This window comes from Montipora capricornis, chromosome 5 (genome assembly GCF_036669925.1).
Source record: "Montipora capricornis isolate CH-2021 chromosome 5, ASM3666992v2, whole genome shotgun sequence".
Taxonomy (NCBI): domain Eukaryota; kingdom Metazoa; phylum Cnidaria; class Anthozoa; order Scleractinia; family Acroporidae; genus Montipora; species Montipora capricornis.
In genome coordinates this window covers 27,926,978-27,951,977 of record NC_090887.1, presented here as the reverse complement: position 1 = coordinate 27,951,977, position 25,000 = coordinate 27,926,978, and the positions used below count along the sequence as shown (strand labels likewise).

Here is a 25,000-nt window from a genome sequence, read left to right as displayed (position 1 = left end):
GGTCACCACAGTTCAATTGAAAATCACCAGAAGATTGATCTTTGATGAGAACTCGTTGCTTTCGATCGGACAAATAAGATGCGAACCAGTCCAAGGCTGAAGCAGTAATTCCAAAATCATTTTCAAGGACATTAAGGAGAATCTAATGGTCTATTGTGTTGAAAGCGGCACTTAAGTACATCCGCGGTAATTGTTTGTGCGCAACGTTACTGCGCAGGTAACGCGACTGAAATATGTCACGCATTACTTCAAGCATTACTGAAGTTGAAGTTTTAAAACCTTTGCAAAAACCGTGGACGATTAAGTCTTGCACAGCTTTGGATCAGAGAAGACCGTGATCAGTCAAAATTGATTATGAAATATTAATGAAAGTCAAGTTGGCTACAGCATGACTGATATTCGCGTTGTTTTATCAGTCGTGCAGTAGTCCACTTGACTTTGAAAAATATTTTTCAAGTATTAATTAAAATAACATGGCAACAAAAACGCCGGGAAAAAAAATCCAGGCTGGCAAAAGAATGGCACATTTATTTCCAAGTCATCATGAAAGAGAGAGAGAGAGAGAGAGAGAGAGAGAGAGAGAGAGAGAGAGAGAGAGAGAGAGAGAGAGAGAGAGAGATTACCTGGTAAAAACTAAGATTAATCCTGTGTTATTTATACAAAAATATAAGACAAAAGGTGTAAGAAAAAAAGTGTAATACAACGCAGTGTCTTCACATAATCGTATTACGTAATATGCACAAATAAAATTTGATACAAATCTAAGTTACAAAAATACTCAATAAGTAAACAATGCGTGAAATAAAAACTGAAGAAAAAAAGAAGGAGAAAGAAAGAGCTAACTCTATTCCGAAGTAAGCCTTATTTCTCGAAACCGAAATTAAGGCTAAACAAAAGGACGTATGTAGATCATGCAATCAGGTAACCCTACAGAGAGCACAAACAGAATCCCAAGACAAGCCTCTGGAATAATGATGGTGCAAAAAACAACAAAATCCCCGCCCAGGGCCTCTAGAAAAATATAGATAATTGAAATAAAATCCCTAAATGGGGCTTATGAAGATCCCGACTTTTGCTAAATTAACAAAATCATGAACAAGGGCCTTTGAGCGCCGCTGAAGAGAAGGCCAACTGGTTACACAATTACTCCGATGAATATGTAAAATGCCAACCGTTAATTAAACCTTATTCTATATTTTGAATTAAATTCGGATCTTTTGTTCAAGCCGTTAGCTTGGAGGGTGCATAACTGCGAGCACCAAAAAGCCTCTCTTGTGAGTAAAACCTTATCCATATTATTAACGGTATCGTTATCAAATTTCTCAATGACAATGAATTCAAAGTCATACATATGTTGTTTTTTTTTTTTTTTTAATGGACGGCCAATTCACCACGTGGCCTTGTTGGTCAACATGGCCGATTTAAGTATCCGAAATTTGACCTTGAATTTGTTCCACGTTGAGTCTACGTATTGAACCTTGCATCTTTTACAGATGACTAAATAGATGACATTCTTCGACCTACATTTTAATTCTTGCCTTATAGAGTAAAAACGACCTGTGCATCCGCTGTGAAAGATCTTATTCTCTACCAGATAATTCTTACATAGATCGCATTTGTTCCTACATTTAAAACATCCCGCGGGAGTGTTATAATTATTATTGCTGTAAATGAATCTTTTAGGCCCTGCTAAGATCTATTTTATGTTTTTGGGTCTTCTGCAAGAGGGAATAATTGACCCCTTTGGGAAAATCTGGGAACGCAATGGCGATTCAGTATATAAGATACAGGTAAATGAGGGTTATATTCGACCACAAGAGGAAAAACGATTTTTTTGTCTTTCGGTTTTCAGCCAAGTAAGTCTTCCTTAGGTAGAGCTTTGGCGTTTTCAATTTGCTTACTGACTTCCGATGGATTGTAACCTCTCTCAACGAGATATGATCTAACTCTAGACGAGATCTATGATATGATGTAGCTCTCAAAGAGAGACAAAGGTAGATTTTGGCGAGAACGTCCTTAAATCGAGTAGCACTAAAAGCGTGATTTCGTGATTGTCCATAGCCATGAGAATATCGCTTTGAACCTTAAGCAAGGCAGTTTCAGTTGCGTGGAATTTTCGGAAGCCTGACTGGAATTTACGTAAGGGAGCATTGCGTTCGCAATGTGAAAGCAGTTGAGTAAGAACTGCCTTTCCAACAACCTTAGAGATGAAAGGCAGATTGCTAACCGGACGGATTTTTTTATAAGTTAACTCAAGGCCTGATTTCTTGAGTAGTGGTTCACGATCGCGTGCCTACTGGACACCGTTACATATTGAGAGAGCCCAAAAGTCTCCAGTAACTCTTTGAATCTTCTTGAATTATTACTATGCATTAAGTCCAAATGGAAATTGAAGTCCCTGCTATCATCAGCGGTTCAGGACATATAATAACATTTTCAAGGTAGGTGGAAAACTCATCCGAAAATACCGAAGTATAGAAGTGCTGGGAGGGCGATAGAGAGCTATACTTCGGATTCAGCGATTAGAGGCTTTGAGAATCCAGTCAGAGAATTCAAAAGAATCATGTTCTTTTCCACCCACAAACAAAGCAACAAAAGAGTCATGAAACAAAATGCCGGTGCCACCGCCAGGTCGATCTGATTGCCGTGGAAAGCTCTTGAATAGATAACCACGAGAAGAAAGACTTGTGATACAAACCGAATCCAGGTTTGTCAGCCATGTTTCCGTTAGAACGCAGAAACCAATGTTATTGTCAGCAGCATGGTCAATAATAGTTTCAGCTTTGATAAATCACCTCCATACAAATGGAGTGTTTTGAATGGTTTTCAAAGAGTTTTTTTTAGGAAAAAAAATACCGCTGACAGTTTTCAAATAAAGTGCAAAAGTGGGATTACGCAGGAATAAGCAAATTACGCGATCGTACGCGATTTCAAGCCAATTTCACGCAATCGCGTTATTGTATAAGGTAAGAAGCCTTGAACACCTAAGAATAAGAGACCAAAGAGGGACCTCGTTATCATGCCTGGAGATCCCATAAGCTTTCGAAGCAAGCCACGTGCAATATAATTAAAAAAAACCACACATCTGGCTCTAACCACAATTTTGTTTTTCTTTGAGCCAAATTACACTTTACTGCATTTTCAGTTGTGAATTGCACACTAGGCGCAAATTGTGACTTCTAAAGTACAGGTTTCTAATAAATCCTAGAAAAAGTGGATTCTGAAGACCAACTTGCTGTTTTCAATATTTCATCTACTGAAACTGAGGCATTTTTGGCTGCGGATACTGGAGCAACTCTAGTACTGTGGGGCTTACACAATATATCGATGCCAGAAAATTTAAGAATATCTTTGAGACATCTACCAAGTAATTCTCTCCGAATCGCCCGCCAGGCTTAGGGTCAGAAAGATAATTGAGAGGAGGGGAACGATGATTAAATAATTGTCTCCACTGAAGTCATCTACTAAGCCTAGTAGGAATTGGCGCGAGAATGTCTATTTATCTAAAACAAACTCAAAAAAAAAAAAAAAAACATATGTAAGTCCTCTGTGCCTGGGGATATCCGTTCGCGTCGGTTGCAAAATAAATAAATAAAATAAAAATTGAAGTCTTCTTAGAACGTGATCGACATTGGGTTCTTCCTTCCCAAGCTAGAACTGAACTTTACTGTTGATAAAATTAAGTCGGTGACCCACCATCAGTGCGGATTTGATTTGTATACAAAGACAAGTGACCAGCCGCAACCAAGGGACTTTCTCGACCGAGGAAAAGAGAGGACCCTGGGATCGAGGATCTAGAATAGTCTATTTGTAAATCAATTGCCAGAGAGTCTGAGAAAACACCCTCCGCATTTTCCGATTTCATACTTACTACTTCAACAACTGCATTTTCCTAATTTAATTTGTCATTAAAATTAAGATAGACTTATTAGACGCTCAATACACCATATAAAATTGGATATAATTATATGTGACTAGGTAAAATAAGATCAAAGAAAAATCGCGTAATCTGCCGCGCAATTTGCTGTCAGTGCTCCGCGATTTCCCCATTGTTTTCTCGTGAAACATCAGAAGCCATGGGTGTAGGCACTATTTATGGCCCGAGCTTTGCTGAACATGGCTTTAATTAACTGCGGTTAGTGAATTTATCTCCTGTAACAAATTCAAACTCCCTTTTCTCTGGTCCGTGAAGACCGAAAGCGGGATGCTCACGGCGGTGTCTGCGCTTTCATTAAGGAGGGCAAGTGCAAGTACCAACAACTGAGCGAATTGACCTGTTGCGATGATCATGAAAGTTTATGGCTTTATTTAAGTCCAAACCGTCCCCCTCGAGGCTTGTCCTGCATAGTTGCTGCCTGCATGGTTGCTCCCGCATAGTTGCTACCATCCACCAAAGGCAGACGATATATCAATTTTCGATCATATGTTTCAATCGCTTGCCCTGATTGAGTCTAAATATCCAAACTGTGTTTTTTTAAATATCTAGCGATTTGAATCGATTGGACCTTAAACACGAAGACGTACTATAAAAGGCGTGGTGCCTTAGGCACATGCAAATGATGATATATCAAGCAACCTTGGACGCAACAGAGCTCTGTGATAAATTGTGCAATAAAAAAGCCCGTTATGTATATGCCCCCGTAATATGTCATAAAATATTATCGGTCATTCTTTTATAAAATGGAGTCCCTTATTCTTGAGCTAGAAATATATTTTAGGGCTCCGTCTCTGTGTTGCTGTTTGTTGATCACCATCTTGGATAATTAATCAGTTGTGCTTGAATGAATTCGAACAACGGCAGAGCGTGAAGCCATCCCTTTTATAGTACGTCTTCGTGTTTAACAGTTTATTGACACATTTTCACCTGAAACAAATCGTTAAGGTGTCACAAAGATGCTACGTTAGACCTTGTGCTAACGAACATGTATGAATTTCACACTTCACCACTGGCCTTCCCACCGTTTGGTCTCTCTGACCACAGCTCTGTGATAGCTTCTCCGACGTCTCAGAAAGTTAACACCAACACCGAGAGAGTAGTTACTAAGCGCGATCAACGGCCAAGTTGTAAGCTAGCGATGGAGAGACATCTAAACAGTATTGATTGTCCATTGTTGTTCGCTTCGCTTGGAAGTTGGGAGGATAAGTGGGCCGTATTTCAGCAACGGCTATCCTCACCGGAATTGATATTTTAATGTCTGCAAAGGAAGTGCGCGTGTGCTCAGCCGACGCGCAATGGATGACCCCAAGACTTAAGAACTTGATCCGGAAAATTTCAAAATGCCTTTTCCAGCTACGGTACGAATTCTACTGTGTTCAAGCATTGCAAAAATTTAGTACACCGGGAGAGGAAAACTTGTGGAGAGAGGTATTACGAGTCCAGGATACAATATCTAAATGATGAACATCCTAAAAGATGGTGGGACGAAATGAAGCCTCTGAGTGGAGCATATTGAAGACCAAGAATGGCGATTTGTGTAGTCAAATTAATGTGGATCACTTTTCAGACCCTTCCCAAGTGGAGCAGGCTAACGTCGTCAATTGAACCTTCCTCGAACCGCTAATGGAATATAAGTTGCCACTTCTGCTTAAAAGTCTCTCTATAGAGAATATTCTAGAGATCCTATGTGTTTCTGAAGAAACCGCGTTTGAAGGACGCTATTAAAAGTCAACCCCACTAAAGCTGCCGGACGGCAATAGCTTGGCCTTTCCGATTACGGAGATTCTAAATGCTGCCTATAGCCAACAGCGCCTCCCATCTGTTAGGAAAATGCCGATGTCTCACCCGTGCCGAAATAGCCTGTTCCAGGCTCTCAGATAGTCGAGAAAACGAATAGATCTGCGTGTGAAAAGCGAGTGGGGGCTTGGGTCGAGGCGAGGCGGGAGAGCCTGTAAGCACCTCTTTAAATTCTTCATTCCAGTATACCAGCTCCTGGTATACCCTCTGATTGGTCAATTTTGACAGGTTACATCAACACTTTCGTCATCATTTTGATTCACGCGCGGAGCACGAAAGAAAGAGGTCAACTCTGTCGCCGAGTATCTTAAAGTATTCCCAAACGTACAAGCCCTCAGATTCGAGCAAAAGTTGTGTCTGTTGAACTTAAGTGGAAAAAAAGATCCGTTTGCAATGCTTCCAACTGGTTTTGGTAAAAGCATAAATTTTCAGTTACTTCCGCGCGTTGCAAAAGCGCTTCAATGTTGTGATACGACATCTCTCCACACCGCTTATAATATAGCATCACCGGGTACGATATATAGTTCGAATTTTATCGCACACACACAACTATTATGTCTCCTGCACGCCACAATTGTTAGCATTCAACGGCGCTCTCTGAAAACTCTGACGAACGAGAAAAATACAATATTATGTTATTCTTTCTTATGCAAATACTTGGCTGCGTATTCGAATTCACCAGCTAGGGTCAATTAAATTTCTGCCTTCATCGCCTTCGAAACAGTGAGGGCAAAAAGAAAAAACCACTTTGAAAGAGCGCAAAAATTTGCCGAAAAGAGGCTTGTATTTCCGTTGCATGTCAGTAGTTGTATGGGCTTATTCAGACCAGATTTGACAGGTAGTCATCAAATGACGTCATCAATCAAAAGACAAAAGAAGGGGGCGTGCATAATTAGGGGCATGTTGGGGCATGACGCAATGTGTCGGTTTTAACCCTAACACGTGAAAGAAGAGGGCGTGCATAAATTAGGGGCAAGTTGGGGCATGACGCAATGTCGGCTGTAACCCTAACTCGTGAAACAACACGTGCATCCCAGGTCGCCGCATAAATTAGGGTTAGTCACGAACGTATATGAAGCTTTCTTTTATTGAGAAAGTAAGCGAGATGTGTTTGCTGTGCCTGTGTTCTGTTTCCACCCAGCCATCCGGGTGGTAACGCAAAGATATAGCGAAAAGAACAATGGGAAAGACAGGGAGCCAATGAGGTCAAGGTGATGTCATCACGGGCCAATGAGACACCGCTGACGTCGGTATACATTAACTTTCTGGGCTTGGGGTCACGTACCTACAAAGTGAAGTGAGAACCCTATTGTTTTGAAGCGAGTCAAACAGAATTTTAAAACACATACACAAAAGGCTTTACACGCCAGGACAAGTCCACAAGCGCTTTGTTCTTTTTTAAACTAAATTTGCATAGAGGCGATCGAAGCGTGAAGAAGGAAGAATATAGAAGAAAAAAAGTTGTTTTGTGTGGAAAAGAGGAGCATTCTCAACTCTTTCACGCTTTTTGAACAAACGTGAACTCCGTTGTTACAACCTTTTTTAAGGAAAGTTTTTCAACCTCGCGCTTGAATGAAACACGGGTAACTGCAATCTTTTTTATGTAAGAATACACAAAGACATCCTTCAGTGCACAGACACAAAGAAAGCCTACTCAACAGATTTGAATAAAACCTTTTCTGAAAACGCTTGAAAAAAACCTTCGGATTTTGAGAAGCGTTTTATACTGTTGTATGGTGAAGCGGGAGTTGGTTTCATATCGTATTTCAAAATACTTTTCAAAACATGAGCAAACAACAATATACGTTTAAAACGCTTTATTAAAAGATACTCTAGTGACAAGTCGATATAAATGATTGTTCTTCTACTATTTGACTATCGTAACCTTAAACATGTTGCGTTGCGCTTAAACAAATACTGTGACTCTGATAATGCAGTTCTGTTCAGACATACAGAATATGAAACATTCGAGACCGGACTAACTCGAACGAATTTTATTTGCAGAAGGCTATCGTTAAGTCAATAAAAACACATCAACAAACGTTTCAAACGTTTTACTGAATTAACAGAGAACGCTTATCACAATGTGATATTTGCGAGAGATAGTTCTCTTTAAACAAACCTTAATCCGAAAAAAAGTTGTTTTGAAAACGCACCCTATGTACAACAAAGATTATAGTTGTTAAGTCAATAAATACACACCAACAAACATTTCAAGCGTTTTACTGAATTAACAGAGAACGCTTATCACAATGTGATATTTGTGAGAGTAGTTCTCTTTGTAATTCACTTGCATTCGCTGCATCATTAGTGTTCTATTATGCATGCACTGTTTCAACGCTTTTTGAGCGAAAATAAATCACACACGCGCAAATGAGAGAAGAAAAAAAATGTTGTAATTCACTTGCATTCGCTGCATCATTAGTGTTCTATTATGCATGCACTATTTCAACGCGTTTAGAGCAACAATAAATAACGCACGCGTAAATGAGAGATGAAAAAATGTGATTCATTTGCATTCGCTGTATCATTATTGTTGTATTATGCATGCACTGTTTCAACGCTTTTAGAGCGAAAATAAATCACACACATTATTCACTTGAGTTCGCTGCTTAACAGAGAACGCTTATCACAATGTTATATTTGCGAGAGATAGATTTTCTTTAATCAAATCTTAATCCAAAAAAAGTAAATAAAAAGTTCTTTTGAAAGCGCACCCTATGTACAATAAAGATGTACATGTACCGGTCAAGCAATATTATGCATGCACAGTTTCAATGTTTTTAGAGCGAAAATAAATCACACACGCACAAGTATTAACCGTGTTAGTGAGTGACTGAATTCACAAAAAGTGCTATAAAGGAATACGTGCAGTGCCCGTTTTTCAGTAGACTCGTTAACATGGATAGAGTGTACTTTGTCTTGGTTCGGGTTTGCGCTCGGAGTTGTTTTGCAGGACACATCTTTCACAGCACACCTCGCGAGCAATGGTTAGAACTTGTAAAGGAGTTACATCCAATGAACCCCGGTCGCTTGTTGAGTTTTTATTACTACATGGACCAATGCAACGCTACATTTACCGAACAATATACATTCCACAAAGTCTTATGTGTCACGTACTCGATACATTATCCTTCTTTCTGGTGGATGGTTTGGCAAATTGTTACAAAAAGTCTGCGAATGAAGAAGATCTAATCATTTGTTTAACACCATGGGTAGTGCTGCAAGCCGCGTGTGTGGAAGCTCATCGCCTACAGTTTCTTTAAGTGACATATGTCAGAGAATGCGATGTTTAGTTGCGTGTTGCGGTGGCGAGGTTCACATCGAATTGAAAGATGTCACCGACAATCACGAAGAAGAAAATGCAAAAGAAGAAGAAACAGAAAACGCGGACCCTAAATCAGACGAACCAACTATTACAGAAATTGTATTATGAAGTGGATCGACCATCCGCTTTAGGGGGAGTCGACAAACTGTATCGTGCGGCGCGTCGGTATGGTTTGAAACGCACGCAAGTACTCGATTGGCTCCGCCAACAACCTGGCTATACCCTACACAAACCTGCAAGAAAACACTTTCGTCGTAACCGAGTAATTGTGTTTGATATAGATTCGCAATGGCAGGCGGACTTGGTTGATTTGCAACATTTGAGTCAGTGGAATCAAGGATACAAGTATTTACTGACTTGTATCGATGTCCTTTCCAAATACGCGTGGGTGGTGCCTTTGAAATCGAAAACAGGAGCCTCGTTGATGGTGGCCTTTGAAAGCATTTTCCAGGAAGGTCGCAAACCTGAGAAGTTGCAAACAGATGCCGGAACCGAATTTAAGAACAAAACGTTTCAAACCTTTCTCAAAAAGGAGAATGTACATCATTTTGTAACCTACAACGAAACCAAGGCCCAAGTGGTTGAAAGATTCAACCGCACTTTGAAGCAACTTATTTGGCGTATGTTCACTACCAGCAGCTCGTACCATTATTTGGACCAACTGGACGATTTAGTCAATGGGAATTACAATCAAAGCGTGCACCGTAGCATCAAAATGAGACCAGCGGATGTCAACGAGAATAACGCATCAGAGGTCTGGAACAATTTGTATAGAAATCTGTTCAAAAAGCCGACAAAGTATAAATTCAAAGTGGGAGATCAAGTCAAGATCAGTAAGCATAAACGCATCTTTGAAAAAGGTTACTTACCATCCTGGACGGAGGAAACTTTCACTGTTGCTCAGAGACTTCCGCGCGACCCACCCGTGTATCGCCTAAAGGAAGCAGACGGTGACTGGATTCAAGGCACTTTTTACGAATTTGAGTTACAGAAAGTGATAGAAACGGAAAAACACCTGTTTTGTATTGAAACAATTTTAAAACGCAGGGGACGAGGAGCGAATAAGGAGGTGTTGGTACATTGGAAAGGTTGGCCAAAGAAATACGACAGTTGGATTCCGCATAACCAGTTGGTCGCTTTACAACAAACATGATTCAAGATAGCGACTTTTACGTGACACTTCCCAGTAATGCAAGCAGTAATTTATTTCTAAACAATTCCAAGTCCTCCTTTCGCGTAGCGCTACCTCGACAAATCCATCTGAAAGATGAAGAAGATTGGGAAGTAGGATTGCATCATATCGTGTATCCGCTCTCAATGTTTGACATTACAAATGACTGCAAACATTCTCACATCATGCTGGATCGTCGAGGTGACTCCACACCGTTTGTATTACCCGAGGGCAAGTATTATACAGCCTTAGATGTCACAGAAGGAATGTTACAATGCCTGAACATCGCTGACCCACCATCTAAGATTGAAATCACAGTGGACGACGAATGGAATGTAACGTTAAACTCGCAAACTGAAGGACTTCTGATCACATTGTCTACAGCTCGCGCGTTGGGATGGATAAACGAAAACAACACTCTTACACCCAGCGTTCGTTTGAATGCTGCACTCACCTTAGAAAGAAAATATGGTCATGATTGGTTCATCTTACCATCCGGCACATCCATCACATATCCGGGTATTTACATCTTTCCTCCTTCGCTGTCGCTTTGTTCGTGTAAGCAGAGACTGGTTCAAGTTCAAACCAATCTCGTGGAACCGTGGCAGGTGGGTGACACGCGCTTACCTCTCCTACATGAGATGGTACCTCTGGGCAGTTTTCGAGAAACACTCCTTGAAGAAAGAGAACATATTGTGTACCTACCTTTGCGGACAAAGATATTTCAGACCATTGAAATATATTTAACGAGTGGATACGGTCAAACGCCGGCATTTTTGGACGGTATCGTCAGCGTCGTTTTACATTTCCGCCGTCGATCAACATGACCAACAGTTTTTACATGGTGCTGACCAGTGATGCAAGTCTGACTCAATATCCAGAAAACAAGGCGGCCGATTTTAAGATGCAGTTACCAAGTCAACTACACCTAAGTGAAGACTGGGAGGTGGCCATGACACGCATCATTTACCCTTACACCTGGCAAAACGTAGGTGAGAATCAATTGTCCTACACTTTGCTTTGTAAGACTGGTCCTGAACCCTGGAAATTGAACATCCCTGTACCAAGTGGCATTTACCGTACGGTCAAAGATGTCATTCACGGTATGACGAAGGGACTACACAATCGATTGAGAGACATTTATTTGAAGAGTGACAAGACCATTACGAGTCTGGAAGGAAACGAGTGTTTTTACATTTACGAGAAAGCACAAGATTACTTTGAGTTGAAGTTACCAGCCGGTTGGTATGTGATTCTACCAAAGACATTAGCTCGCGCTTTGGGGTACTTAAACCATCAGTATAATATTCCTCAGCTGTACCAAATCGGAGGCTTTGTCCAACAGAATGATGATCACAGCGTCCTTCTTGCGAGGACAACGACAACACTTGTCAGAAAAGACGAATTGGTATGGGGATTGCTCTCGAGAGACGCTTTTCAAACCATCTACGTGTATTCCGATTTAATCGAGTCTCAAGTAGTGGGAGATGCTCAAGCGAACTTACTTCGGATGCTTGTTCCTCGTGGTCAGCCGGGAACATGATCACAGAAGAGGTCAAGGTGCCCTCCTACCATAGACTCCGTACAACTGTGTTTTCATACGTGGCGATCAATATAAGGGGAGACACAGGTCAATTGATACCATTTGCTTCTGGAGCCGTACGCGTGACCCTGCATTTTCGGCGTCGTGATATTCTATAACAACATGTTATTACCTATGAACCACCGATATTACCCATATGGACGACATGTTGTACCCTATAGGCAGCACGGTAAAGGAGGAGACATTAGTATCTACGGAGGAACACACCCTTATGGTCAAGGGGGCAACGGCTTAGGTGGAATGTTTCGGTCCTTGTTCCGTTCAGCAACTCCCTTTCTCAAAACAACAGCAAAAAAAGTGGGAAAACGAATGCTTGATACTGGATTGGAAACGGGAATGCAACTTGTCCAAGACGTGATCAATGGTCAACCTTTAAAGAAAGCTGCCAAGACAAGAGCGAAAGCTGCTGGAAAAAATTTACTCACAGGGGTCATTGATGACATTACACAGCAAGGTCGAGGAAAAAGAGTATATAAGCGCGCGTATACGTCAAAGCGGCACAGTGAAGGACAGACCAAGAAAAGGAGAACATCTCGTTCAACGTTCAAGACTATTTTTGATTAAAGATGGCATCAGCTCACCCTCTCTCAGCCCCTGGTGCGAATTCAAGTTTACAATTGTTTGATGTACCTGTGACAGATGTATCGATTGTTAGCAGCAAATGGATCGATTACGAACCGGTTCAAACGGGAACTAACCCCATCGAGTTTGTCATCAAACCGTTAGCTGACTACATTGACATTAACAAGACAGAGCTGCGATTGGTAGTAAAGATTACCAAACAAGATGGATCGCCCACAGGGGATGGTAAGAAGTACACTCTGGTCAACAACGCCCTTCATTCCATCATCAAACAGTTTACCATCAAGATCAACGAAACGCTGGTAACAGAACAGTCAGACACTCAAGCATACAACGCTTACATCAAGACCTTATTGAACTTTACGGAACAGGCCAAGAAATCGTACTTAACCAAAGCTCTGTATTACAAAGACACTGCTGGACACATGAATGAAGTAGATAATACAGCAGAAAGTAATGAGGGTCTGAATAGAAGAGCCACATTTACTAACAACGGCGCAGAAGTTGGGTTGGTCGGAGTACCTCTTTGTGACGTGTTTAATATTGACAAGTTGTTGCTTGACGGTTTGGAGATCAAAGTCAAAGTGGATCTGAACAACGATGCTTTTGTTCTAATGGCTGGGGAGACTCCAAACAACTGCAAACTAAAGGTCATGTCTAGTACGCTTCGCATACGAACAGTGCGTGTTGCAGACAGTGTGAAACTAGAACATGTACAGATCATGCAAGGTCACAAAGGGAGCGCACCGCTACCAGCCATCTATACCCTAACCAGAACCCCTACGCAGGCAAGGATCATCCCTCAAGGAGTCTTAAATCACACTGAGACAGATTTATTCCACGGTTTCATTCCTCAGTGCATCATTTTTGGGCTCGTGCGAAACGATGCCTTCAACGGAAACCTTGCAAGAAATCCTTTCAACTTTGAGCTGTTTGACCTGCAAGACATTCGGATGACTGTGAATGGAGAAGAAATGCCTTATTCTGCGCTGGATCTGACGGGTGGAAAAAAGATCGATGGTTACAACACGCTGTTTTCAGGAAGTGGAGACATGAATTGTGGGCACGGGCTTGACATTGATAGAGTGGATTGGGAGAACGGATACGGTTTGTTCCGTTTTGATTTGACACCGGCAGGAAGTGGACATCCCGATCATCTGATACCTCATCGAACGGGTAACGTGAACCTGTACCTGAAATTTGGAACTCAGACGAACTCAGTTCTGAATTTAATTGTGTACGCAGAATTTCAGAATCAGTTGGAAATTGATCGCAATCGTCGCGTGGTCTACGATTTGTCACAAGGCTCTTAGTTCATCGTCATGCATACGACCCAAGAACTATGGCAAGCCTGTCTTTCTGACCCTGTGTTAGCACCTCTGATGCAAGGCGTATTTCCAAGGGATAGGCTACCTGTCATCAACACCTACCCAGCCGGACTCATCGCGAATACGGACCCTCATGACCAACCTGGGACACATTGGGTGGCTATGTACTTTGAATCGCCTCGTGAAAGTGAATTCTTTGACAGCTACGGATTTCCTCCTGAAACTTACAACATGGATACCTACATTCTACGGGAAGTTACCTATTATAACGACAAACCACTGCAAGGACTGAACTCGGATGTTTGTGGAGATTATTGTCTGTTTTATCTCATTCGGCGAGCACGGAATGTTGATATGAACACTGTTCAAGCTAAATTTAAACGATATGATTCTCAGTGGAACGATGCACAAGTTGAACGGAGTGTACACGCTTATTTTAATTCAGTCATTTATCGTCAAGTTAATGATTGCTTTCAACAAGGTTGTAAGTCATTTCGCTGTGTCCATAAGCAATAAAATCATGTTGAAAAGTAAACAAAATGTTGCTGTTTTTGTGTGTATTTGCTAGTAAAAGGGGTGGGAATTCTATCTCGTGTACACAAATCGTTGAAGCTTCGTCTTGTGAACATGTCTCAATTCAAGTGCCCCAGCAGTATTATCATTTCTGGCCCCAGCCAATGCGGAAAAACAACATTTACGCGCCAAATACTTCAACACGCAGATTGTTTATTTGAACGCCCCATTCGCAAGATCGTGTATTGCTACGGTCAATGGCAAGATTGTTTTAAGGAATTGGTAAAGGAAGTCACGTTTATGGAGGGTATTCCCGACGACATTCCCGCCTTGTTTCCACCCCCTCATCGTCCTGGTCTGCTCGTGTTAGATGACCTCATGAGAAACTGTAGCGATGACGAGCGCATTTTGGATTTGTTCACCAAAGTGTCCCATCATTGTGACGTCACCTGCATTTATTTGACACAAAACCTTTTCCCCCCAGGAAAGTTTTCCCGGAGCATTTCTCTTAATGCTCATTACATCATTGCTTTTAACAATCCTCGAGATACTTTGGGGTTGAGGACACTGGCACAACAGGCGTTTTCTGGGCGCGTTCCGTTTGTGTGGGAGAGTTTTCAAGACGCTACATCACAACCATTTGGATACTTAATGATGGATTTACATCCACGAACCCCGGACATTCAACGATTGCGAACAAGGATCTTCCCAGAGTCACATTCATATCCCATTGTTTACGTTGATAAGAAAATCTATAAAACCGATGAACCCTTTCCGGTAGATTTCATTTAACGCCATGACTTTGCAATTGTTGCACCGCGAGGAGACAGTAAACAATCAAAGTGGTGGTGACATGACTTTGCGTTCTAGAAAGATTTCAAAAGCTACCGAGAGAAGAAAACAAGAACTCGTCAAGGCTTCCAAAGTCAATCAACATTTACCGTTTCTCTGCACTTGTTTTACAAGCAGAGGGAAACAGCGGAAAGAGATGATATCTCACGCTAGTAAGGGACAAATAGAAGCCATCAGTGAAGTCCCCCTTAATCTACTTAAAGGGAACATTATGGTTCCAAGTTCATCATTTAAACGCTTGAAACCACACAAGTCGAAACTCCTGTATTTGACTCGCAAGACACCTAGTCTGAAGAAGAAAAAAGAAGTTCTCAATCAGCAAGGAGGATTCCTGCCAGCTCTCGCCTCTTTGATTGCACCGTTCGCTTTGGATTTATTGGGTAAAGTGCTAAAATGAAACACGTACAAAAGATGATGTTGGTTCCAGAGCATTTATTGCAAAGCCTTGAGACAGAACATCGCTTAACCTCACCTCCGCAACTCACGACCTTGACGCGCTTGGATCAAGACATGAAACATATCACGGATTCTACTTTGCCCGCAGATCAAAAAGTGGCCTTATTGGATCAACTATTACAACGGTACCAAGGTTTGTCAAAACAAATGAAGAGCGAAACGAAGACGAAACCTGTAGGGACAGCGACAACAACTCCAAATGCGCCCACTCCAAACCATTCTCCAACGATATCCGAGGTACAACCCAAAAAGACAGCACACAGGAAACTTCCAACCACACCCGTTGGTCCATCCAAAATTCCTATCAGGATAGAAACACCACCTTCTCCTATCGAAAAGGACACAGATCCCTGGATCTTTGAAACGCCCCCAGATTCCACGGAGAAGAGACTCATTAAAAGGTCCTACAGGGCGAGAACACCTATGGTTGCCCGATTAAGGAGTAATACAAAGTGGGAACCTTACTGAACAATAATGATGCAGCGAACTCAAGTGAACTACATTTACGCGTGTGTTATTTAATGTTGCTCTAACGCGTTGAAATAGTGCATGCATAATAGAACAATAGTGATGCAGCGAATGCAAGTGAATTACATTTTTTCATCTCTCATTTACGCGTGTGTTATTTATTGTTGCTCTAAACGCGTTGAAATAGTGCATGCATAATAGAACACTAATGATGCAGCGAATGCAAGTGAATTACATTTTTTTTTCTTTTCTCATTTGCGCGTGTGTGATTTATTTTCGCTCAAAAAGCGTTGAAACAGTGCATGCATAATAGAACACTAATGATGCAGCGAATGCAAGTGAATTACAAAGAGAACTACTCTCACAAATATCACATTGTGATAAGCGTTCTCTGTTAATTCAGTAAAACGCTTGAAATGTTTGTTGGTGTGTATTTATTGACTTAACAACTATAATCTTTGTTGTACATAGGGTGCGTTTTCAAAACAACTTTTTTTCGGATTAAGGTTTGTTTAAAGAGAACTATCTCTCGCAAATATCACATTGTGATAAGCGTTCTCTGTTAATTCAGTAAAACGTTTGAAACGTTTGTTGATGTGTTTTTATTGACTTAACGATAGCCTTCTGCAAATAAAATTCGTTCGAGTTAGTCCGGTCTCGAATGTTTCATATTCTGTATGTCTGAACAGAACTGCATTATCAGAGTCACAGTATTTGTTTAAGCGCAACGCAACATGTTTAAGGTTACGATAGTCAAATAGTAGAAGAACAATCATTTATATCGACTTGTCACTAGAGTATCTTTTAATAAAGCGTTTTAAACGTATATTGTTGTTTGCTCATGTTTTGAAAAGTATTTTGAAATACGATATGAAACCAACTCCCGCTTCACCATACAACAGTATAAAACGCTTCTCAAAATCCGAAGGTTTTTTTCAAGCGTTTTCAGAAAAGGTTTTATTCAAATCTGTTGAGTAGGCTTTCTTTGTGTCTGTGCACTGAAGGATGTCTTTGTGTATTCTTACATAAAAAAGATTGCATTTACCCGTGTTTCATTCAAGCGCGAGGTTGAAAAACTTTCCTTAAAAAAGGTTGTAACAACGGAGTTCACGTTTGTTCAAAAAGCGTGAAAGAGTTGAGAATGCTCCTCTTTTCCACACAAAACAACTTTTTTCTTCTATATTCTTCCTTCTTCACGCTTCGATCGCCTCTATGCAAATTTAGTTTAAAAAAGAACAAAGCGCTTGTGGACTTGTCCTGGCGTGTAAAGCCTTTTGTGTATGTGTTTTAAAATTCTGTTTGACTCGCTTCAAAACAATAGGGTTCTCACTTCACTTTGTAGGTACGTGACCCCAAGCCCAGAAAGTTAATGTATACCGACGTCAGCGGTGTCTCATTGGCCCGTGATGACATCACCTTGACCTCATTGGCTCCCTGTCTTTCCCATTGTTCTTTTCGCTATATCTTTGCGTTACCACCCGGATGGCTGGGTGGAAACAGAACACAGGCACAGCAAACACATCTCGCTTACTTTCTCAATAAAAGAAAGCTTCATGTACGTTCGTGACTAACCCTAATTTATGCGGCGACCTGGGATGCACGTGTTGTTTCACGAGTTAGGGTTACAGCCGACATTGCGTCATGCCCCAACTTGCCCCTAATTTATGCACGCCCCATTCTTTCACGTGTTAGGGTTAAAACCGACACATTACGTCATGCCCCAACATGCCCCTAATTATGCACGCCCCCTTCTTTTGTCTTTTGATTGATGACGTCATTTGATGACTACCTGTCAAATCTGGTCTGAATAAGCCCATACAACTACTCATGTCTTACTGTAAAGCTTTAACAGATCAAGCGATTTCAGGAAGCGAAGGTGATGGCTCCGTGTCTGTATACTGCAAATGCAATTGAAGCCATCCACATGAAATATCAGTCTTTCACATTCATTATCGGTTGTTCTGATGCATCAGAGCTGAAGTTTATTGATGAGACCATCTTATCATCTAGGCCAGGAACTTCAATGGTCGGGTTTCTGTTTTCCTTGGAAAAGTCAACAGTCGGGAACTCGCAGCTTTCGAACTGGTCGTGTCTTTTGGTCGAATTTGCGAAATATCCCGTCGGTGATTTCCTTGACACTCGTTTCCCGGTTGCTTTGACAATGCCTTCGTTCGTTTGTAAAGTTATTTTCTTAAAAGTGCCTTAAATTCTGGCTAACGTACTCGCACAAGTGAGACAACAGTGACAACGGACAACGGAAGGTTTTCGTTCCACACAAGGTCCAATTCGAAGGAAGCAGCAACATCGTCCAACACAACATTTTCGCCGCCAAATGTAAGAAACGGATAACGCTAAATAGGGGAAACTCTAGGAATCTTCGTTCCCAAACACGTCACGTTTTTCTTTGAAAACCTGAAGAACTTAGAAATATGACCTTTAGAGAATCAACGCATCACCTCTGAGCAACAATAAAAGAATCGCGCTTGAACTCGCGTGGAACCACACAATGACGCCCATTTTCAACACTTTGACATTGACATTTTGACATGCGAAAGGTTATTTGCAAAGTGGGCGGAATGAAGAATTTAAAGAGGTGCTTTCAGGCTCTCCAGCCTCGCCTCGACCCAAGCCCCCACTCGCTTTTCACACGCAGTTCTTTTCGTTTTCTCGACTATCTGAGAGCCTGGAACAGGCTATGCCGAAAAAGAAACCAATTCTAGATCTGAAGAAACATTTAAGACCTATTTCTCAAACGCCTTGTATCTCTTAAGTGGCAGAAGACTTCGTTGTAGACGACTTTCTCAAGCCTGTTGTATTAAACGTTATTGATAGTAGCCAGTATGGGGCAGTCCCGAAATCGTCAAGTACTTTGACTTTGATAAGCATATTGCATACATGGTCCCCGGAGACTGACAGAAATGGATCGACTGTAACACCTCTACTTTTCGATTATCGGTTCGATGTAATAGATCATTCTATATTAGTCAACAAGTTACGTAATTTAGCCGTACCACGTAGTATAATTAACTGGATCATTGATTTTCTGTCTAATCCATTAAAAAGAACCAAACTAGAAAAAGGTTCTTATTCCAAGTGGGGCCCAATCCTCTCCGGGGTACCACAGGGTACCAAATTGGGCCATGGCTTTTTGAATTAATGATAAACGATTTAGATGTAAAAACTCCACATTTATGGAAATTTGTTGATGACACAACAGTATCCGAAGTCGTTCCGAAGGGGAATACCAGTAAGGCACAGAGTATAGTTAATCAGGTTATTGAGTGGTCCCATGTGAACAGAGTGCAACTCAACCCTGATAAATGTAAGGAGCTCCGAATTTCTCTTGCCCGGAACCCAGTTGAACTGGATGCGGTTGTTATCGATAGAAAAGAAGTAGAAGTAGTAAGTAACGCCAAGTTATTGGGACTTACCATAAGTGCCAACCTAACTTGAAATGTGAACATTAAAGAAGTAGTTAAGAAAGGTAGTAAGCGATTATATTTCCTAGTACAGCTCAAACGCGCAAAATCACAGCCAACAGATCTAATTCTTTTCTAAAATACGTGCGTAAGGTCCGTAATTGATTATGCCGTTCAGGTATTTTATAACGCCATGCTGCAATATCTCAGAAACGAGCTCGTTCGCATTGAGAAAGAGGCGATCTCAATCATTATTCCCGGCAAGAGATACAATAACACATGCGCGATTCTTGGTGTGATTCGTTATGTGATAAGCTTTTCCATATGATCGCAATCCGATAAAGATCATAGGCTGGGCAGCTTACTTTCACCATTACTGTAAGAATTCAAGGTACAATTTAAGAAACCATAGTCGTTACAGTATTCCTCATATCTGCACCAATAAGCCGAATGAAAGAACTGTTTTATAGTTGCCATGGCCCGCCAAGAAAATGGAATTTTATAGGTAAATTTTTTTTGGTGGAACTTGTAACAATCATTGTAGGTTGTTTTGCAAGAAATGTAATTAAGGTTTTATTATAATGGTTATTGTTTACTACTTCTCTTTTAGAACAGTTAGCATCTACATTATACTTTGATTATTATTGTAATTTTTATAAATTTTAGTGTGTAAACAATTGCGTAAATCAGCCTATGGGCAGCAATGTGATATTAATAAACACCTACTTAACTTTGCTTTACTTTTATAGATTTCGTTGGTGATATAATAAATAGCCACAATAGTGGCCAAATAACGCCGAAAATGTTTATGATTGTCTTTTTTTTCCGGATTTCGACGTCATAGCAAACTAGTGAGATCACTAGCAAAGTGCGCAGCTTTCACCATTTATCTACCGGGGAGAAATATCGACCTTCATAAAATCATTACTCGAACATACCGGCTAATTAATAATAACAAGTTTATTTAATTGTCAATGGATTAAGCACAAGCGCACTAATTGGGCACACCAACCTCCTTGCTTTTTTTAACTTAATGATGTTGTTCTCATGCTAATTTGTACTAATTTGCATAAGAAAAGCATATGATCGCAATCTGATAAAGATCATAGGCTGGACAGCTTACTTTCACCATTATATAAGAATTCAAGGTGCAATTTAAGAAACCATAGTCGTTACAGTATTCCTCATATCCGCACCAATAAGCCGAATGAAAGAACTGTTTTATACTTGCCATGGCCCGCCAAGAAAATGGAGTTTTATAGGTAAATTTTTATTGGCGGAACTTGTAACAATCATTGTAGGTTGTTTTGCAAGAAATGTAATTAAGGTTTTATTATAATGGTTATTGTTTACTACTTCTCTTTTAGAACAGTTAGCATCTACATTATACTTTGATTATAATTGTAATTTTTATAAATTTTATTGTGTAAACAGTTGCGTAAATCAGCCTATGGGCAGCAATGTGATATTAATAAACACCTACTTAACTTTGCTTTACTTTTATAGATTTTGTTGGTGATATAAATAGCCACAATAGTGGCCAAATAACGCCGAAAATGTTTATGATTGTCTTTTTTCTCCGGATTTCGACGTCATAGCAAACTAGTGAGATCACTGGCAAAGTGTACAGCTTTCGCTATTTATCTACCAGGGAGAAATATCGACCTTCATAAAATCATTACTCGAACATACCGGCTAATTAATAATAACAAGTTTATTTAATTGTCAATGGATTAAGCACAAGCGCACTAATTGGGCACACCAACCTCCTTGCTTTTAAATTTCTTATGTTAATGATGTTGTTCTCATGCTAATTTGTACTAATTTGCATAAGAAAAGCATATGATCGCAATCTGATAAAGATCATAGGCTGGACAGCTTACTTTCACCATTATATAAGAATTCAAGGTACAATTTAAGAAACCATAGTCGTTACAGTATTCCTCATATCCGCACCAATAAGCCGAATGAAAGAACTGTTTTATACTTGCCATGGCCCGCCAAGAAAATGGAATTTTATAGGTAAATTTTTATTGGTGGAACTTGTAACAATCATTGTAGGTTGTTTTGCAAGAAATGTAATTAAGGTTTTATTATAATGGTTATTGTTTACTACTTCTCTTTTAGAATAGTTAGCATCTACATTATACTTTGATTATTATTATTATTGTAATTTATATAAATTTTAGTGTGTAAACAATTGCGTAATTCAGCCTATGGGCTGCAATGTGATATTAAGAAACACCTACTTTACTTTACTTTGCTTTACTTTTATAGATTTCGTATGTGATTTAATAAATAGCCACATAAGTGGCCAAATAACTCCAAAAATGTTTTTGGTTGTCTTTTTTTCCGAATTTCGATATCTAAGCAAAACTAGTGAGATCACTGGCAAAAAGCACAGCTTGTACTATTTATCCACTGGGGAGAAATATCGACCTACATAAAATCATAACTCAAGCATACCGGCTAATTAATAATAACAACCACTTTATTTAATTGTCAATGGATTAAGCACAAGCGCACTAATTGGGCACACCAACCTCCTTGCTTTTAAATTTCTTATGTTAATGATGTTGTTCTCATGCTAATTTGTACTAATTTGCATAAGAAAATCAGTGTAGTTTTTATCAAAAGAAGGTCAACTCCAGCCTCACGTTCATTCAAAGGTCAGGTAACTTTGCACACAACTGTAAAATAGTCAAATTCGTTTCCAGAGTCCTCTCTCTTCGTCACTCGAGAAAGTATCCTGGTTGCGGCTCGTCAGGTGTCTGATAGATTTTAGCAGATTCCAGAAAGATAATTAAAGGGAGGGGCATGATAATTTTTGTCTCCGTTAAACTCATCTACTGAATGCGAATTTGATTTTTATACAAAGACACGTAACCAGGGAACTTCCTCGAGAGAAGAAGAGACAGGATAATGGAAACGAGGAAGTAAAATTGTCTATTTTTAAATGAAATGCCTGGAGTCTGAGAAAACAGCCTCCACATTTTCCGATCTAATACTTACTACTTGAGCAACTTCATTTTAATAATTTAATTTTGCATGAAAATTAAGATGGACTTATAAGGCGCTCAATACACCGTATAAAATTAGATGTAATTACATGTGACTAGGTAAAAAAGGATCAAAGAAAAATCACGTCATTTCCCGTGCGATTTGCTATCAATTTTTTTCGTGAAACATTAGAAGCCCTGGTAGTAGGCACTATTTTGGCCCCACCTTTGCTTAACATACATTTAATCACTGCGGTTTTTATAGATTTCGTTGATGACATAATGAATAGCAACACGGGTGGCCAAAGAGATTAGTTGTCTTTTTTTCCGGATCTCGAAGTCTCAGCAAACTATTATCAAGACCGGGGAGAAATACCGACATAAATAAAACCATTACTGGAACGTACCGGCTAATCAAGAATTCCTTCGATATCTTTCCATTTCCAATACTTGAAAAGTGACGACTGAATGATGGTGTCAGTAGCGATCAACTTGTTTATTATTGATGTTATAATAAAATTAAGTGTCCTTCTTCATTACAAAAATAGGGATGCCATGCAAGGTCACATAAGAGGTTACGTTGTACCAAAATAAAAAAATAATAAAAAATAATAAAAAAAATGTAGTGGAATGACATTTAGTTAAAGGCCAAAGTCCAAATACAAATTCAATGAAGAGATTTAATTTAACCAGCTATCAGCGAATTATCAAGTGACTCATACAAATCTCTATACAGTGACCAGGTGCATCTCTTTGTATCTTTGTGACAATAAACTTACAGATCGTGAAGGGATGTCATTCATGAGAACATCTTTTCAGGGAGTTGAGTTATTTTATTGTTATGAAGATGTATTATATGACTCGCTCCGTGAGCAGGCAAGATGAATCAAATCCTGTGACGGATTGGCGGGCAAGATGGAGCTGTCGTGCCAGCTCGGGATTTCTCGCTTGGTCCCGCAAGATCAAAGATCATTTTTGGTGTGTTATCCCACTTAATCCTTTACTGACCAAGCTTGTCCAGTCAAGATGGCTCGATATTGGCCTCGTTCTCGGTCTATGAACAGGCAAAAAAGAACTTGGCGGATATCCAGCCATCTTGACCTCACGCCTTAGTTGGTCAATCACATGAAAGCATGGAACGTAATGTATAAGAAACCTGCAAAACTAAGTAAAAGTAGGTGGAACCTCAAATCAAAAAGAAAATACAGGACAGTTTGCTAGTTTTGAAGACAACAATAGGAAAAAAATAATGACGAAAATGATTATGATAATAATAATAGTAATAATAATAATAATAATAATAATAATAATAATAACAATAATAATAATAATGATAATTATAATGATGATGATGATGATGATAATGATAACGATAATAATATGAAATCAAGAATACCCCAAATATGGTGAACTTTTCTCAGAGGAAAATGAAGTTTTTTCATAACCAAATGCAGTTTATAAAAATAAAGTTCTTCTCCAGCATTGATTAAGAAAATTCCCCTGAATGTGTCATTTAAAAAAAAAAAAAAAAAAAAAAAGAAAAGAAACTCGAAGTGTGAAGAGTTCTCACGTAGTATTCGGAATCAGTTGACATTCTCGATAATCTGAGAGGTCTAAAATTCGGAAAAGTACTGTTTGAGAAATACAAAATCATTACTCGAACCTACAAATTACGAATTCATTCTTCAAAGAGTCAGCAATTACTGTTGAGATTTGAGATTTCATTTAAACAGATGTGAGTCACTTATAAAGTAACTCAAACAAACCCTGTGGAGTGACCAGGAGCATAGCTATATAATTTAGTCACAGTTTATGTGGAGCTATAAACTTACAGCGTTTGTAGCCTTGCGAGTCCTGAGAACATCGTTTCTGGGAGTTGAGTTATTCTATTGCCAGAGAGAGATCTAGAAATAAAAGTAAAAAAAACCTTCTTCAAACCTACGTTACCGTAGAACTAATTCATCTTAATTCTACCTTTAAAATTATTTTCAGAAATTCGAATTAAACGAGAACAGTGATATTCATTCCGATTTAGGTTTTATAAAGGCTCATTCCGAGTACTTGCCGATCACGGTCTTACCAAGAATCCAACGCCCAAGAGTAAGATTTATCCAAATTGGCCTACTCCCCATCAACGATAGAAAGGTGTCTATTTCTAAACCTAGTTTTGCGGGAAATTAAACAACAAACCAAGTTGGCTAACTCAATGTTCTACCCAATTCAAACCCTTTAGAAAAATATATGTTAGAAAAAAGATTGTGCCCGAGGTCTCAAGTACGGCCCTCAGGGCACCTTTTTTTTCTTATCTGGACCGACCTTGGTCCTTGGCCGGTAAATATATCTATTTTTTCCTACGGTCAGGAAGCAAGGTGCAAGGGGGAGAGAAACCTCAAAAATCGTTTAAAGACTAAGGAAATTATCGCCTGTCCTCAAACTGTCTCCAGTTGTTCTCATGCTAATTTGTACTAAGTTGCATAAGAAAAGCAGTGAAGTTTTCATCAAAACAAGGTCAACTCCAGCCTGACTTTCATTCAAAGGTCAGGTTAA

General features: G+C 39.8%; 2 protein-coding genes across 2 annotated transcripts in view; both read left to right on the top strand.

The window, feature by feature from the left end:
• Positions 1-25,000, top strand: part of LOC138048623 (uncharacterized) — a 210,692-nt gene that overhangs the window by 167,706 nt on the left and 17,986 nt on the right. The gene's annotated exons all lie outside the window — the stretch shown is intronic.
• On the top strand, positions 12,171-14,380 carry LOC138048907 (uncharacterized protein F54H12.2-like). The gene has a single exon (XM_068895003.1). The coding sequence runs from the start codon at positions 12,403-12,405 to the stop codon at positions 13,729-13,731; it is 1,329 nt and encodes a 442-aa protein (XP_068751104.1). The 5' UTR covers positions 12,171-12,402; the 3' UTR covers positions 13,732-14,380.

Excerpts from the sequence above, each read along its gene's own strand:
- LOC138048907 (XM_068895003.1), top strand. The coding sequence starts at position 12,403 with ATGGCATCAGCTCACCCTCTCTCAGCCCCTGGTGCGAATTCAAGTTTA.